This window comes from Hydractinia symbiolongicarpus, chromosome 14, assembly GCF_029227915.1.
Source record: "Hydractinia symbiolongicarpus strain clone_291-10 chromosome 14, HSymV2.1, whole genome shotgun sequence".
NCBI classification, from domain to species: domain Eukaryota; kingdom Metazoa; phylum Cnidaria; class Hydrozoa; order Anthoathecata; family Hydractiniidae; genus Hydractinia; species Hydractinia symbiolongicarpus.
The window spans coordinates 18107824-18126534 of NC_079888.1; the positions used below are offsets into that span (position 1 = coordinate 18107824).

General features: G+C 31.8%; 1 protein-coding gene across 2 annotated transcripts in view; it reads right to left on the bottom strand.

The window, feature by feature from the left end:
• The window catches only part of LOC130626206 (protein polybromo-1-like), a 33035-nt gene that overhangs the window by 5863 nt on the left and 8461 nt on the right, over positions 1-18711 (bottom strand). Inside the window, exons 9-30 of one of the 2 annotated variants that reach the window (XM_057441313.1) lie at positions 16630-16728; positions 16002-16091; positions 10891-10911; positions 10186-10347; positions 9364-9646; positions 8887-8926; positions 8059-8146; positions 7644-7697; positions 7473-7544; positions 7032-7259; positions 6349-6431; positions 6192-6234; positions 5350-5436; positions 4986-5228; positions 4318-4476; positions 3858-4031; positions 3621-3695; positions 3112-3288; positions 2519-2603; positions 1852-1927; positions 697-869; positions 439-536 (exon numbers count right to left, since the gene is read on the bottom strand). In XM_057441313.1, coding sequence (XP_057297296.1) covers positions 439-536; positions 697-869; positions 1852-1927; positions 2519-2603; positions 3112-3288; positions 3621-3695; positions 3858-4031; positions 4318-4476; positions 4986-5228; positions 5350-5436; positions 6192-6234; positions 6349-6431; positions 7032-7259; positions 7473-7544; positions 7644-7697; positions 8059-8146; positions 8887-8926; positions 9364-9646; positions 10186-10347; positions 10891-10911; positions 16002-16091; positions 16630-16728 — 2610 coding nt within the window. The remainder of the gene's footprint in view (positions 1-438; positions 537-696; positions 870-1851; positions 1928-2518; positions 2604-3111; positions 3289-3620; positions 3696-3857; positions 4032-4317; positions 4477-4985; positions 5229-5349; positions 5437-6191; positions 6235-6348; positions 6432-7031; positions 7260-7472; positions 7545-7643; positions 7698-8058; positions 8147-8886; positions 8927-9363; positions 9647-10185; positions 10348-10890; positions 10912-16001; positions 16092-16629; positions 16729-18711) is intronic. The other variant, XM_057441314.1, reaches the window with a different exon arrangement.

Consider the following 18711-nt stretch of genomic DNA (forward strand, 5'->3'; position numbering starts at 1 on the left):
ATTTTAAAGTCTCCTCATTTTTTTGGTTTTCTTGACAATTGATAAACAAAGTATTTTCTGGTGGTAAAAGAGAATTAAATCAGTCAATGAGTCAGTCAAACACTATTCTGTCTTTTCAATAGAAAATCAAATTAGGTCGAGTGTCATTACAACTTTTAATTTTGTTTAAAAAATTATGATGCAAACCACTACAAGACGTTAACTCCATTTGTTTGGATACTGGTCAATCTTTCTTTTTTTTTTCAATAGGCTTCAAAACAGTCGACCTCCTTCACGTGTAAAAATTTTTGTTTTTTTTAAGTAAAAAAAAACTTAAACAGCCACTAGTTAATTGATAATGTACAACCTCTATTTGCAAACGAGGCTGACACAACAACACAGATCATACTCTAAAATTAGCCATGAAACAGGACAATGCAGGATGAAATAATTTCTCACCTTAAAACCTTTAACATTCCTTCTGAATTTTAATTCATCTTCATTATAATGGGCACTACATAAATATATATCTTTCTCCAAAATTTCTGTAGGTCGACCTTAAAAAAACACATATTAAATTCGTAGATATAAATGATTATATACAAAAAAGTGTACCATGTTAACATTCGATCAGTTCAATTCACAGCTTCTCTGGCCCTAATTACGAAAAGTACGAACAAATATCATTTACACGTTACATCATGCCCATTTACTTACTGTATTGATAATCTCTCAAATTTAAGATGGCACATTTACCAACCACATTCGACATTGAACAAACTTCTTCCACGTTACTTTCAAAGCATTCTTGTTTATAAAAAAATTGCGTGGGATAATGTTTGGTGTCTTCTGGTGTCACATAAAGATTCCCTTGCACATACACAGTGCCACTAACAACAAACACAACATCAGTTATATCATGGATTACTACATGTGATGTAGATTTTGCCTTAAAAAGACTAATTACGCAAAACAACATTCATGGTATAAAAAAGCATCTCGAAGCATTTAAGCAACCAGATTCACTTATTTTCAAACACGTCGGTGCATAATAAATCGATGTTTTAACTTACAACATGGGACAGTACCTTGATAGTGTGAATGGTCATTGACTAATTTAATTCTCTTTTGCCACCAGAAAGTCTTTGTATATCAATTGTCAAGAAAATCAAAAACATGAGGAGACTTTGAAATAAAAAAACGTTGTTTCTTTTAGGTGAACAGTAATGGGGTCAAAGAGTTCGGTTTGGGATACTGGTTATTCAAGAAATCAATATTCTATTCCCAACAAATTTCAAATCTACTATGAGCAATATCTACTGAAATTTACTGAAGTCTAAAGGTTCAATTTTTAAATACTAGCTTTTTCTCTCCTCTGGAAAGTTCATTATTCTTTATAGAGATACGTATAGCATTGTGTTAACTTGCTACTCTGTCATGGAAGCGAGTCTGTCATGCAAGTGAGTCGATTTAGATTAGTTTTCTTAATTACTTTTTTTTTGGAAACTATTGTAAATATGTGAATAATCGACTTTAAATAAATTGAAAAGAAAAATGAGTCTGCGATCAGTAAAGCCGTCTTTTTACCCTTTTAGAATTTGTGGTTACAATGTAAATGCAGTAGCACTTAAGCAGACTTGCATTTAAAATAAATTTAAAAGCAGTTTGTTGTCAGATAACTGATTTAAATGACTACTTTAAAATCAAAGCTGTCATATGTCTTTAAAAGAAAAAAAACACAACAAAAAACAAAAACAAAATAAACAACAACAAAAACAAAAACAAATAAACAACAACAACAAAAAACAAAACACAAAAACAACAACCAATAAACAACAACAACAACAACAAATTAACAAAACACCTATCTACCTCGCGTTTTTCAAAATTCGATCCACCTTGATCATCAGAAGATAGCCTTCGTCAGATTTGATATAAACACCATCACCTGGAATTAAAACAAAACTCATATTAAACCAATCAGTAGAGACAAAAAAGCAAAACTTGTTCATATGAAATTCAGCTGGCCTTGGTGTTGATGAATGATAATACACCATTTCTGAAATAAGTTCTTTTGAAGTATTATATTTCTTAACAAATTTTTTTATAAAGAAAAGATTTTCCGATTCACACAACGAAAAAAAACAAAATCTGCTACAATATATATTTTTTTAATTTTGTACTATTGGCTTTTTCTTAGGGCGTAGTGTAAGGGCGTACACCTCTAATCTACGAGACTAAATTTGCATTTTGTCCAGAGCATTTTTTCTAGCTGTCGCTGTTCTAGCTGTCGCTTTCAAAACACACAACCACAGTAAAAGCATGTTTAGGTGTTGTGCATAAATTACAGTAATAAACAAAAATACACAAAGCTTAATGGTATAAGTTAAAAATTAGGAAACTTTTGAATGCAACAGTAATGCCTCCAAAATAACTTTTAGGAAAATATAAACACACATCAATTCAATGACAGTCAAATCATCAGAATTTCGATTGTTAAAAACAATAATAAAATTCTTGTCGTGACAAACATACATACCTATCTTCACATCACCATTGTTTGTTACATATTTTTCAAAGTACACGAATCCTTCTTCAGAGTTTGAAACTTCGGTTTCCAAATGCTAAAAGGAAATCTTGCCATTATAATAGTAATCATGAGAAATTATCTTTGCAACTAACTAACTATGAGATGAGACTGCACTGAATCTTAAAAAAATTACAAAAGTGGATAGTGCCACCACACATCTATACAACTCGTGATCTTATCGCATTAAATAAAAGCTTCTGATTGGTTGTATAAAAACACAATGCATTAGATTTGTTCCTGTGGTGACAACATCTTAGACAAACGTTTCTTTCGTTACATACACATGTTTTTAACAATAAACAAATACATAATTAAATTGATTTTATTTTGCATCACTTGTAACAAAGAATGACAAAAGAACAAAAATCTTTCCTCGTGAGAACATTGTTGACAAATGTCAGGACTGCAAAAGTAAGCTAAGTATGTGATGAGGAAATGAACTCAATGTGTACCTACACACCAAGTGTCAATGATATTATTTAATTGAATTTATTAAATTTAACATTTTCCGTCATAACTATAATTGATAGACACATTCTTACCTTCTCCAACGGTAATTCATAACCTTCTGTTGATGTGAGAACAATTTGTTCTTTCTCCATGCCTTCTCCTTCTCTTTTTTTGTCAACATTTCCAAGAAAGATGGAAGAAACACGTTTGATTTCTAAAGGCTTGCTTCGATTTTCAAGAACAATATGACTTGGTGTAGCTTGTGAAGTCTAAGTTAGTCAAATGAAGTTAAATCAAAACATGCCGAGCAATTTTAATTAGCCATTTTTTATCTTCCTGAATCTACCATTCATGAAAAGTACAGTCAACTGTGATTGGTGTGTAACCTACAAATATTAGTGCTTGCTAAGCAAGAAATGCAAATTGCAAAAAAGGACCAACATAAACTCCGAACTTCTTTTGTCTATTTAATCTTGTTTAACATGCTTTAATGTAGATTATTGTTTACTTAAACGATGTGTATTCAAGTTTTTTAGGTATTTCTAGGTATCAAGACACACAACACAACAAAAGCATATTTACAGGTTGGAATGACACTCACCTTGAATTTCTTGAACAGTTTGGTTTTCCCATTATATCGTGATTCACAAACATAGATATCATCTTCTACGAAACCCTAGAAAAGAAAATCAAGTTAAAAACAAACAAACAAACAAACAAACGAACAATATTCTAATAGATAAATAATACACACTATTTACATACCATTTAACTTTTGAACTATCAAATATTAAGAATCAGAAGGGAATAAAAATAGCACATCTCAAAACTTCAATACCTGAGGTTTCATCTTTGCATACTCTTTTACATTCATAACATAACATCGGCTAATCACACCGCTGAAGAGAATGTAACTATAATGCTGACTACGAAACACTTCCTTCTCCATAAATTTACGCGAAGCCAAATGGAATGTGGCCTCTGGTCGAAAGTACCAACAGCCATATATACCCTAACAACAATAAAGTATTTTATACAAACACAACAACATACTAAACTAACTACTTCAAGGGAAGAAAAATGTTTAAAAGTACACATCAGGCAGTGGTACAATAAAAGGACATTTTAATTTGATATAAACAAAAAAATTCCATAAATTCAGTTTTCCAGATGACACAAAAATATGGGCCAATGTTTAAGTTGCAATCCATGAATTGCTATGCTGAGCTCTGAGAAAAAAGGTTTTATAAGTAAAGTGTAAAAGTACTCAAAACAAGAGAAAAAACAACCATACGTACATGTGCGCCATTCTTTTGCGCCCAAATTTTCTCAATGGATACAATATGTGGTGGCCTGTTTAGTTCCTCGGGTTTGACATAAACAAAATCACCAATGCGATAGGTTACACCTTCCACGCACAGTGACTGTAAATATGACAAACCATCTTCATCAGGTTGCTGTAGAGATAACAATGTGCAAAATGAAACAAGATAAACGATTCAATTTCTTTGACACAGATTCTCCATTTTAGCAACAATGTATCACATGTCTAAGACATATCTGCTCTATTTCCGTTAAGTTTCACTGTTTCAAGTAATGAGAACCTACACACCCTGCGTTTATGGTTCAGTATAAAGGCTGAAAAGTCAATCTTCGTAACACAAACTTTGTTTCTTAGCACGTAGTTTCGTTAGTACGTAACCAGGCGTTAAACTCTCTCAGGGATTATATCCAAATGGTTGGCTTTCAACTATATCCATGTGACACTACTGCCACAGAAAATTAAATCATTGCTTTAACTTTCTTGCTTGCCACGCAATCCGGTTCACAGTCATTAGGTGGATACAAATGGGCTGACAACACTACATTTAAAATGTGCTAGGTGGAGACTTACACCTGAAACCTTATGAATGCTAGTTGAATGTACTACACTAAGCTATCTCTGTTACTTTTAATATTTACTTACCACTTCAACGGTCATAATACTGCGGGAAAGCAATTTACTTCTTCTTCTGTCATCATCGTCTTCGTCATTATCCTCCACTTTGCTTTCGCTTCGCAACTTTTCTTTCCTCTCATCATCAATTTCATGCTGAATGTTCTTTACTGTGAAATTTAAGGCTGGTGACATCAACCGTAAGCCATCTTTGGTGAGTCGGTCGCGTTCAAGTGTGAAATAGGCTTGTAATTCGCATGCATCCTCATACATCTAACATTAGAGAACAAAAAAAAACATGGTTAGATAAAACATTTTGGTTGGTTTCACAAAATTTTAATAATGGCAGAAATGCTAAACAAAGAAGAGAAACGTCAAATATCTCTTCTCTTACCTCTGAATCAGTTCTGCCATCTTCCCTTGCCTTCTTCAATATTGAGAATATGTCTTCCTGCAGTTGATCCAGTCTTTTATAAAATCCCTAAATTTAAATTATAAAAGTACATATAATCTATGGGCGTTTGTCTTCTTGAAAGAATGCTTGGTTCAGGACTTCGCTTCCATTAAAACCTCCTTATATAGCAGCCACCAGTTGGATATCAAATAAGTGTCTGCAATAGAAGATGTCTGCTATGTAGATGTTCTTCTCAAATTGGCTTAGTACAGATTGTGAACCAGCTCAGAATTTTAGGGTATAGTAAAGTTGACTTTAAAATGTGTAAACAGGCTGATTTTGGAAAAAAAGGCTAGAAACAATATTATAAATAAGATATCTTGGATTTAAAAAACCAAAGACAGACTCGTTCAAGACTTTACCTTGTATAAGCACAAACAAACGTTTAAATCTTGTAACATGTTGTCTTCAATAAAACACAAGCAAGGGTAATTCAAATTGGGACCCTAAAATGACGTCCACTTTAGAGAAGGGTCTGCTATAGACTGCCTGGTACATAGAAGTTTTGATATAAAAGCTTGATCATCATTTAATTTTTGGAAAAAGTATCCATTGTAGGAGGTCTCTGCTCTGAAGGATGTCTGCTATAAGGAAGTTTTTATGATACTAAAAACTTCTGATTAAGTAAATTTTGGTAAACAAATACTGCACAGTAAATAAATTGTATATTAAGCACACCCTACAATTATCAAAAGGTAGTCTTAGTGATATCTATATATTGAAATGATAAGTTTGAGTACATGCGAGTACACTTAACATCAACTGAAGAATAAAACACATACCAATTTTAACAGCTGACCAATAATAGGTAAAGATATGGCTTTCCTGAAACAGATTTAACCAAGTCAGTAACAGTAAAAAACAAAGAATGGCATTTGAATAGAAAGTTTCAGAGACGATACAGACTTATAACAAGCAAGTGACTGGTAGTAATGTTACCTCTTTTTTGCTTCATCAGAGATTTCATCTGGCTGATACATTAATTCTAAAAGTGAGTCACTGTAGTTCCTGCCTTCTTCATCCTAAAAATCAAATGTTTATATGGAGTACTGGTGTGTTCATAAAATTTGAGCAAATAACAAAACCCTTAAGGATCTAGAAATTATAGCATATATATAAGTTGGCTACAATTTTTGTTTTAAGTCACTATATTTTCTCCAATTAATGCCATGGATGTTTATAAAAATTTGTAAGATTTTTAGAGTGCGTATATTAGAGAACGGCGTTTATTTACAAAAAATATTTATCTGGTATGTGAGATATTTTTTATACCTCCTTAAAATTTACGTCATCTTTTTTATCATCAAAGTTAATAAAGTCTCTTTAATATTAGCATCTTCAACGTCCGAATCAGTTGACATGAAGGGGCTTTCTAATAAATGCCCCCCCCCCCTTTCATCACACTAGGGAGAGGAAAAAAGGGGGGGGGGGGGGTAGTATATAAGGGGCATTTAAAAATATTTTTACTTTTCGAGGGGGTGTTTATTAGAAAGAGCTGTTTGTTGGTGAAAATACAGTACTTAAAAAAGCAAAGAATTAGTTGTGGATAAATCATGTTAAAAATCTGACTGCTTTGAACATGATTTTTAAAAAGCAGCAATAAGAAACTAATTTCAACTAACAGTGTGGTTCATGACATTTGTGTATAATCTGTGCAATAAGTTTTTCACTAAGACTTGAACATCTGGCATGTGACTTTCCATATCTGGTTGCAACTCTGCTTTCTTTGCAATCATGGCACGGAGGAGTGTCAGTGCGTCTTTATAAATTTGAGAATCAGGCTCGTTAAAATGACATGCATTGTCGAACAACAAAAGGAGGTCTTGTTCCAGGTCATCCAAACTAGCATACTACAAAAAAATATACAAAATTTAAAATAAAAAGAAAATGGCTTGACAATTAAATATTATATAATTCTACAAAAATTAAGACTATAAATGACAAGTTTTCAAATAAAAGCTTTAGATTCTTCATCTATTCACTGAATTCATTAGAATTTCGAGCCAATTAATTCATAACTACTTTTATAAAAATAAAATTGATACTCTGCAAAACAACTATACCTTGTTGACACGAGATGAAATGTAAACCAGATCAATAGGTCGTTTTATTAACTGATAGTAATCTGGGTATTCCTAAACATAAAAATGATTTTGTATTATGTATCATATATTCATCAAGAAACTGGCATAAACTTTTTACAGCAACTGCACAAAAGTTCACTAAACACTTACCGATCGGGTAGGAAGTCTTTCAAATATTGATGCCAAGCACCTTCCTGTATCATCCTAAAATTAATTTAGGATTAATTAAGTTAAATGAATAGCTTGATAAAACATAAAACATGTTACTCTGTTATTTTTCAAAGTGTACTTGAGAAAAGACAATCTTTTTATGCATAGCTACAAAAGAACTGTTATCTCATCCAAGCATTGGCACCTTCACTTTAAAAAACATTTGGACCGTTTCGTTGTTTGAAAAATGTATGCATGGTTGATCATTACTTTTGCTATTACAATTTACTGTCACACCATTGTAACAGCTGTCTTCAATTTCAAATACATTTGAATTTTCTCATTTTTAAAGCATGAAGATAGATCTTTTCTATAAACTGTCTAGTCAGCATAAAAAAATAACATCAATCCTTACCACATAGTTTCTGATGTACTGTAGTAGCTCCTGATTTATATTTAAACAGTGTCCACTTTGCAACTTTTTTAACAATGCAGGAGAGTTGCTATAAATGAGAAACAAACTAAGACATCACTAATGACAACAAACATGGCGCTAGCGAACAGTTCAACAGCGAATTGTTGATATTGCAGAAATTAAATGACACAAGACTGTAATAACATTAATTAAGCACGCAAAGTTTTTAGTTGAGATTTTAATATGTGAATTTGTTCGATTAAACTGCATTCTTGAGGATGGAGAGGTTTGGTCCATGACTCAAAAATACGAGAACACAAATGTGAAGTTTACTTGAGTTTAACAAACAGAATATTTTGATTTGCTTATGAGATTATACTCAAATCATTAGACTTTGTATATTCTACTCTTGATTTATTTTGCTACTTTAAACTTCTTTTTTCTATGTACCTATTTGTGCACATACGTAATGAAAAAGGAAGAACACTCAGTATATGTATACATACACAGATATGTCAATCCTTAAGTCCTGTATCACATGGAAATAAACTGCCTTCTTGACATTCAACACAATATGTTACAGCTGGAAAGCATTGCAGCAACTTTGTTTTGTTTTGTGGCTAGCGTTAAACTTTATTAAGTTTGCATAGTGTATCCTAATGCTGCACAAACTTTTTGTAATTTAATTAGATGTTAGTACTCAAGTGTATATTATAAGGAAATTGAATCAACCTTTTCACATTTAATAAAATCTCTTTGCAAGCTTAAAACTCATATGTTTATTCCAAAACCTTTTTTGGCAGGCAACTAAAAGAAAACTTTACCTACCTTGACCTTGGTGGTTTCATTGGACTAGCATTTTTTCCATCTATAAGAAAGAACACGTCATATCTGTACATAATATTCAAACTGTGATTGCATGTAACAGTTTTAACTAAGTATTGGGTATGACACTGAATCTATAAATCAAACAGAAAACTAAGATATACACTCTAGGACAACACAGCAATAAAATTTAAAATAAAATAAAAATATTAAAAAAAAACACAAAGTGATTGATAAACACATAACATAACATAAGCTTCCTCACATTATATCATGTTTAAATTTTTGTCATAACTTTCTATGTGTCGACAGTTAAAATTTTAAACATTTTAGGAAATTTATGCTAACTTTTTTAATTTGAAAACTTTTTGTCATATTACATTAATCAATTACAAACATTTTGCCCTAAATTTTTATTTATGATGGGCAGCCTATATGCTAAACACACACACACAAAAAAAAGGAAGAGATAAAACAAACCTGTAACATGACTCAACCAACGTCTTTTCTTTTTCAATGCTTTCTCTAAGATAATCGAATCCTCATACACTTCTGAGTCTTCTTCATTAAAATGTCGTGCGTTTTGAAATAAAATTTCAAAATCATGGATAAAATCCATTTCAGTCATGTAGTGGTTTCTTTCGATTCTCTCACGAATCATTTCCATATCAATTGGATTCAGAATCACTTTGTAATAGTCTGGGTACTCTTTCTTATCAGGCAACTCAAGAAACATTTCAGAAAGCATTCTTCCTTCAGAATCCTGTACAAAATATTGGAACAATAAAAGTATGTTTGACAATTTTCCAATTTTTTTTTGAAATTGAAATGGGGTATGGGAATACATGTCATACATAAAAAAATCAGTACAAATATATTTTTTAAATGAGCTTTCGACTGTGACCAGAGCCATGATCACAAGAGAGTTAATACTTGTCATGAAAGTGCAGCTGGGGATTGTTTGCCTGAGCTTGCTCCCACTGCAGGACCATTTTGTATTACTTACTAAACTGTTTATGATTATATCTTGGAGATTAAAGACAGCTTTTTATAGTTAAACTTAACCATTCTCTTCAGAATTGCAGAGAGTATTTATGGAAAGATTTGTTTGTAAATAAACTGATGTAATTTTAGCTCTGGTCAGAGCTGTTGTTTTTATGCCAGTATTTCATTCACCTGTTAGCATAAAGTAATACATAACTCTGTGGGAAATCAGGGATAAAGATTAAGTGCAACCACTTTAAACAGACAAAATATGGCTATTTTTTTGAAAACCATGAAATTAGAAGCCTTTAATTATACCTTATAATCCAATATGCAGTTATACATCAACAACAATCGTTTGGAGAGGGACTTTGGATCATTGTTATCCGGTGTAGATTGCTGAGAACGCTTTTTAACCGCAACAGGACTTTGTAATTCTTCTCCACTTTCTGTTTTAACAAGCCGGGGACGACCACGTTTCTAAAATTATTAAAAACACAAAAGTATAAAGCGAATTAAAAACATGTTAATGTAATTAAAACGAGAAGATAGTTTAGGTCAGTTAACAACTTTCATATTTAAAGCTTCCCAGAATACTAATACAGCTCCACACAAAGCCATGCTCAAGTAAGCTGTAAGCAAATCAAATCAACAGATTTTTTTATGCCAGCCAGTTTTTTTCTGTAAAATGTTTTGAAACAAATTCTTTTTTCCTATGCAACTGCAGATCTTACTACTCAAACGTGAGTTAAACCGTGTACATTAATGACTTCCTACAATCTGATCTAGACTAAAATCAAATTTCTCTGCAAAGATAAATGCACTGTAGAAATAAATAAAATATTTTGACAAAAAAGAAAAAAATTAATACAAAGTTTTTACTTATATTTTCAAAATCGCTCTAATAGTTGTTGTATACACTACACACGATATAGATACAATAGCACCTTTAGAAGTAAAACTACATTCATCTAACAACTTCCTGACTATTAAACAAATCTATAAAATTACTGCATATCCTACCAAAACTCTCTTTGACTTTTTCTAAAATTGAAAAAAAAAAATGTTAAGAAATTGTCAAACAATGTGACTGTCCAGGGGAATTTGATAACAAACACTTGCGTTAATTAGCGCTAAAATTTAACGCTATAATGTTAATAACGCTAATATAATTTTTTTTTGTAATAATAACGACAATAATAATTAGTATTAAAATAGTGCCATTAACGTTAAAAGCGTGGTTATTCCATTTTGACTTTACATTAAATTCGTTTCTCAGCTCATGTCTAATAATGCGAACAGAGCTGAGACCTTTTCTGCATGACTGACTAGAAAGCATGGTAGGCTTTTAATTCCAGGCTTACTTACAGATCACCTATTTTAATCTATGAAATGGAAATGGTAATATTTATTTTTGTAACCTTTATACTTAGTCGCAACGTAGTCTTATTCAATTTTTTTTAAAAATTTTTGAAGCTTGAAAATATGTAGACAAAACACAATACACACAAAGGGAATCATAAATTTAGTTTTACAATGATTTTTCAAAATTTTTAGCTACATCACAACATAGCCAAACATAATTTTCTAGTTTTGCTAGTTCTCCGAAATATTTTTCAATGTCAAATTAGGAAAATTTAAAAAACAAAGGTCAATTTATCTAAATTTTGAGAAACTCCAGTATGCAATATGCTTAGGTTTCTTATAAAAAAACTGTGTATTTGCTGTTAGCAAATAAAGCAAATGACAGAACAAAAGATAGTCTGCTATATATTGTTTAAAATCTGATCAAAAAAATAATAAATACACAACACATCAAAAAAAACTATTGAATAGCTACAAAATTTTCAAGTTGTTATATACTTCTTAGCTCTCTGAGAATCCCAAGGGCTGACTACAAATAAAACATGCCCCCTGTAAAAGATTCTGTTCCTTTGAAGTCCTTAAAAATCCTATTTTTTGACTTTTCTGACTAAACTAATTGTGTCAATGTAAATTGGCTAGTTAACTGCTGTATTTTGTACATGTAGATTGTCAAGAGTACAGTTTAATAATCTTAGAATATTAACAACTTTGTAAGGTATATAATAAAGTTTCTTTTCGAGAATTTCCACAGTTATGTTGCTTTAATAGTCAAGTAAAACGTGTAATTAATGGGTAATAATATATTTTACAAACTAAAAGCATGTCAAAGACTGCATATAGATTAATAATAACACTTAACTACAGGTTTTCCTTGGGTCCTGCTTTTTAACTTACAAAAGTGCAGACTCAATGTAATTGTTCTCAAAGCAAAACCAAAACATTGCATTGAAAGTGGTCAACTTTTTATGTAGAAATCTTCTGCCAGTCCTAGCCTCGTTGTTCTTACAAAATGGCTATTATAAAAAAAAAACGTTTTAGAAGGGACTTGGGCCACAGTGTCTTCCGTATCCTCTGCACAAAACTGTCAGGTTTCTAGGTGGAATAGTTTCTGGTGGCAGGTCATTTGTTTTTGGGAGGTCAAATTTGGATGGTGGTGAGTTGAGAGTTATTTTACATGCGTACACTCCAGGTTCCTCTCTGTCCATGATAAAATACTGGTAATCTGTCATGTTCGCAATCTTCCTAAAAAGTGCAGAAAACGTTTTTGACCAGTTGTATGTCGCCACAAGAATTTTATCATCATGTGTCCCTACCAGATCAGCAACATTGCATGCCCCTGACTCGATACAAGTGTTTGCAATGTCGTACAATGTCCACAAAGGTGTTGTTTTTGTTTTTTCTTAAAAACTCCAAAGCACCTGTCACAGCTGAATTTCGTATGAGTAGGTAATTTTGTGATGTAGGCCAACCATTGTGTGCCAAAGCAAATACCGCAAGACATAGTTATACCTAAAATGCAAGTATACTATGTGTAGACAGGTTTTTAAATTTCTGAAGCTGCTTAAACCATTGGAGTCTTATATAGGACAAAAAATAAGAGAAAAATTAAGAAAAGTGTAAAAAGGCCTTTAAGACAAGTGTTCTATTTAAAGAAATTACTGTATTAACTGCCAAATTTAAATCTGTGCAATTCTAAATGGGTATTGTGTTATTTTGTTGCTGTTTTTTTGCTTTTTAGTTATTGCTTTTTTTTCGTTTTCACTTAATTTATTATAGGTATTTTTGTAACAGAATTACTTACCAACACAGTTATCAGCATGAATGTTTGCAATAGTATCTCCAATTTTGTTAGAGGAAAAGAAGCGACGAACGTACAATATTGTAGAATTGGCACCCTTGCCTGTACTATCTTATTGATGAGATAGTTGTACTGAGTGTTGGTATAATTGTTGCAAACACCAAAAATTCCACATTTGCGAGCAGTTTAAAAAAAAATTGAGCCAGGTTGTAGGGGATCTTGTGGATGATGCAATTGTTGGGCATAATTTCAGCTGTAATGCAGAGTTCCAGAAAATGAGCAAGGTAAGTAACTTTCAAAGACGTTGTAAGTATTATTTATTTTATTTGCTCTTAAGATTGCTCACATTAAAGCTTATAAAAACAGAGGTCAGCTTTGGCTTTTTTTAAGTGTTCCAACTGTTAACTTTTCATTTTCTGTTTTATTTATGCGGTTGTTTTGTTGACAATTCCAGCACAGATCCGTCATTGGTTTCACCACAACCACCCAAGGTATCAACTGGTTCCAAAGCTCACAAAACAGACTGTAACAAACAAAGGGGGATTTAGGACGAATAAATTCCATATTTTGTTTCCGATGATGGTATCAAAGAGACATTTTCATCATGATATCTAGGAATTCGACCGGGAACGGGAACAGCATTTTCTTTAGCAAATTTAATTTTTTTTTTTATTTAGTGTGACTATTTGAAGGAAGTCTCCTTTCATTGCCGTGTTGTCTTGGCTGTAGGCCATGTGTATTATAATGTCCTTACAAATATGTATATTTATGAATGGACATGTCCATAGGGAAAAGAAATCTCATTCGTCGCTACTGCTTTCTTGCTATTGTGTTCTTGCATTGAATTACGACATTCTGTGACCTCACTCTCAGTAAATTGAAAAACAGACGCTACTTTCCAGACCTAATTTCAGCCACAACCATTGTTTATAAATTCCTGTATGGTAACAGTCTCTGTGTCAAGTGGTAAATAGCACGTAGATTCCATCTTTACACTAATATTTTTGGCTAGCTCCTTAAAAAAGCTGAACTTAGCCACGTGGTTAGTCCCTCTTGCAATTTTAATTGGTCCAATTTTCTATTTGTTATTATTGTAGCCATTTCCAACATCGCAGACACGGTGGTCACATGATTTTGAGTAACATGGAATTTAATTGGACAATTAATTTAATATGTCATGTCAGGATGTGATCAAAGCCAATTTGGAGTACCGGCAACAATAAAATTCTGTTTGCTAGCGGCCAGAGCGATAGAATTTAAACTGGCGCGAATATTAAAAATAAAAATTGTCTGATGTGTCTCGTCCACCTGAAAAAGTATCTCGTCCACCTGATGTATCTCCTCTACTTGATGTATCTCCTCTACTTGATGTATCTCCTCCACTTGATGTATCTCCCCCACTTGATGTATCTCCTCTACTTGATGTATCTCCTCCACTAACCTTCACTTCTCCAACCGTCGCACCCGATATTGCAGAAATACGGCCAACCTTACCAGGTTCTTTTCCTACTTTTAACAGCTGAAACAATTACCTTTCTGAAGATGGATACAGAACAGACATGTTTTCTTCAACAATGGTTAATGCACAGTCAACCAATATTGTGCATCCGATTCTAACAGCATTTCCATATGAGGTTGTTAATCAAACTTGACAGGAAAGAAAGATTGCACCAGATCCTATCAAAATACAGTGGATAAAAAATTACATATTAACACAATTTAATGCAACTGAAGAGACATGGAACAGCTAGCTTATGTTTTTATTTAAAAAACAGTAGATTTAAGTGTTGCAAACATTTTATTGTATATAAATATTAAATTTAAAGTTTTAGTTACTAATATTAACATTATTGATAGTGAAATTTACTTACTATGAACTTTTTTGCTTGGTTGCATAACGTAGCGTTGCATCGTCTTGTTAAGCTATTTTGCAGAACAGAGTTTAACAAAATATTCAGAAAACTTTGAGCAACTTAGTTCCAATGTTGTTATGTCTGATTTTTTGATACTACAATGGGGGAATGGCGAATAATTCATGTTGGTTAAATAATTAAAAAATAACTCGAGCATGGCACTTATAACACGTTCTTGTAATAGTATTTTACAAAAAAAATTGCACCGAATAAAATTGAACAACTGGGTTTCTAGTGTTCCCGTCCCATTTTATGATTAATGCTGTTAGGCGCAAATGGAGAATGATTATTTCGTGCCGTAGGATGAGCCATTAACATGTTAAATAATATTAATGCTTTTAACATTAAATTAGCTATCTTGCAATGATATTTAAGGCTATAGTGTTATCTCATGTTAACATTACAACGTTAAAGTGGGCTTTTTCTAGCATTAATTAGCGTTATTTCTTTTGTTCTTCGTGGTGATATAACGTTAAGATTTAACGCTAATTTGTTTGTTATCTAATTCCTTTGGACAGTCACATATTTTGAATGTATTTTTTACATTGAATTGTAGTGACAGCCTTGACAGCTACATTAAATTTCAAAACAATCCATTAGCATGTTAAATATGTCACAGAATAACAAGACCCTCTTGTCTGGTCAATGATTAGTCAGACAGGTGGACTTGTGAATTTTTACATTTAGTAGGATCTACACTTTCCAAAACTGAACACTATCCAAGGAATTTAACATATTTTCCTTATCCTTGAAATTAAGCAACTTTAAGAGCTTTTCTGCCACTGTCTTAACAAGATGGTATGTACAAAAAATAAATAAAAACAAAAGAAAGATTAAACTTGACATTTGAAAAATTATGAAAAAAAAGCATGCTGTAAATCATACAGGTTTATAGCATGCTAAGTTTTTATTCGATACACTTTCTTTCACACTACCAACACTTCTTTTTTACTACACCTTTTTTCAAAATCATTTTTAAACTAAAAACAGAATTAACTTTACTATGTCAGTTATGCATGCGAATGCCAACGTGAAGTCAAAGAATGCATATGACTTACAGGCAAAAGTTCTCTCATGTCAATATACTCCTGTGTAATCTCTATCTCATGCTTCTTTTCACGCATGAAATTTTGTAGCTGTACTGCATCCTGGAAGAAAAAATAAGTGAAATAATAACAACAATAATCAAACTAAAACTGTCATCAACGTAAACATCTTCACAAAGAATAGCGTTTTATGTACAGAACACAAGATTTGAAAGTGTAGACCAAGATAGACTCACTGTGAACAAAAAAACAATGTCATTGGAATGAAAAAATATCTTATTTGACTTAATTCATAGGATCTTAATTTCGTTCAATTAATAAAAGGGGTGAATTTGCTTAGTGCTGATCAATCACACATTGCTGGAATCAAACAAAAAACGCTAAATAATAGTGTTTTTTGATTTAGTTTGTAAACATTGGCAGAGACAATTGGGACTTACTACAATCGTAGTCTTAGGAGGCATTTTTGCATGAAAATTTCTTGACAAAAAAAAAAACTCTTTTGCATTGTGGATAGGCTAGACTTGCACTTGGTGGATGTGTTGACTTCACAACATTGATTTGGGGTGGTAGAGTGACAAATTTAAATTTTATTTTTGATTTGCCTCACATGTCCACGATTGTAGTGGTATATACTTACTGAATGAAGTGAACTTCCTGGCTGATTATATTGTTGAGCATTGTCAAAAACACAATTTAAATCTTTTTCTAAGATGTTTAAATCAGAGTAGTATGAAGCCTGAAAATAAAAGAAGACCAGTAAACACAAAAACTAACAATCTCAAACAAAAAAACAAACAAACAAATAATAGAAATTAGTTCAATAATCATAAATTTTTCTGTTCTAGAAAATATATTAACCTGTTTTACTTAATTGATACATCACAAACCGACAGAACTAATACCTGAGAATGGTTTTTAGAAAAAACGTATGTAGGTTTCAAAAATTTTAAAATTTTAAATTTAGACTTTAAAAAAATAAAGGCTATAAAAAATCTATCAAAAAATCTTTCAATGCAAAAGACCTATTTCCATATCCATTTGGTTCAGCAAAATATGCATGCAAAAATGCAGAACAACATGAAAACAAGATTAGTTATGAGCAAATTTCGGGATGCTGGTTGTTTGCATGCAAGTTTGAAGAATGTATCAACAAAATGTTAACTTTTACAGCTTTTAACTGGCAGTTTTACATATTCGTCGTTAACACAGTTATAAAGAGGGTGTTGGTAGTGGTAGTGTGACAAAAATGTTCAACTGTTGCGGATTTTAAGGGTGTATATTTTGGTATATGTTAGCTAGCTACCCCTGAAACCTAGCCACTAGAATGATGTAAATACATTTTCATTTTACTGTTTCCAAGTAAATTTACAAATAAAACTCAACATACAGTTTACTAACGCTCAGTGGCACTTCACATTACTCTGATCAGTTTAAAAAAATATAATTAGCTTGCTGGTAGCCAGCCAAAGTAGCCAGCTAAAGCTACAACCCTGAACAATTATATAGCTATAGCTTAGCTGCATAAGAAATCAACAAAGCATTTTTCAAAATTGGTTGTGTAAAATGATATTTAAAATAAATAAATAAATAAATATTCACATAAAATAATCTTCATGGTATTCTTCCATAGTTTTGCTTTTGACCCCACAAAAAAATCCACAGTTTTCACTGATTAAACTAAAGTTTAACATGACAAGCATTTTGTGGACAAAATTTTACAGAGATTTCGTTTTTTCTAAGCAGTACGTCAGTAACCATTTTGTATTTTTTTCAAGCCACAATTTTTAAATTGTTTTGTGAAGTGATCTTTTCAAGGAATTTTTTTTTAACCGAGCGACAATTTCATTAGCCTAAAAAAATACCAAGATGAATTCAAAATTTCACAATTAGGATATCATCCCCTTTGTCAACCTTATATTTTTGAATTTTATAAATAATTTTTTCACTAAATACAATCTCAGATGGAGGCGTAAAATGTGACACAAATAAGCAAGAACATTCCAAGGAAAGTTCAAAGTTTATCTTTCCCCATCAAGTCTAATTAGTATTCTAATTCTGAAATCACTAATGTGTAAAATGTGAGTTATAAATACTTCCAAAACTAACCTCACTTGGAAAAAAATAAATCAGGGAAGGCACTCAAAGGTCAACCATTATTTTAAAACCACTGTCATAAGCCTGGCTAATGTTATTTTCACAGATGTTGTTTAAAAAATAAGGTACACTAAATAACTGGAGACAGGATATATACCAGCAACATCACCAATTTTGGTAAACAGCTTGAAATTTCACGTTTGTTTGGAACAAGTCTGACTGGCTACTTATATCATCATATTGAAAGCTAGGCAACACCTAGCTCATTTAACACCAAGAATAATAAACAAAAGCATTATAATAGCCCAATAATACATGCTATTATCCCGTATCACCAGAACTTAATAACAATCTGTATTACAAATAAATTTTGCAAATATTGCAAGTAAACAAACCATATCTGCACTACTTCGCTGCAAACTAAAATTTGCTCATAACTAATCTTAATTTTATGTTATTCGGTATTTTGGTATGTATATTTCGCCGAAGAAAAATGGATATGGAAATAGGTCTATTGACTTCTTGAATAACAAGCATTTGCAAAAGAGCAGGTTTAATAAGTATACTCAACCCTGTATTCAAGTTTCAGATACTTTATCTAATCTAAAATCAAAACAGATTGAGT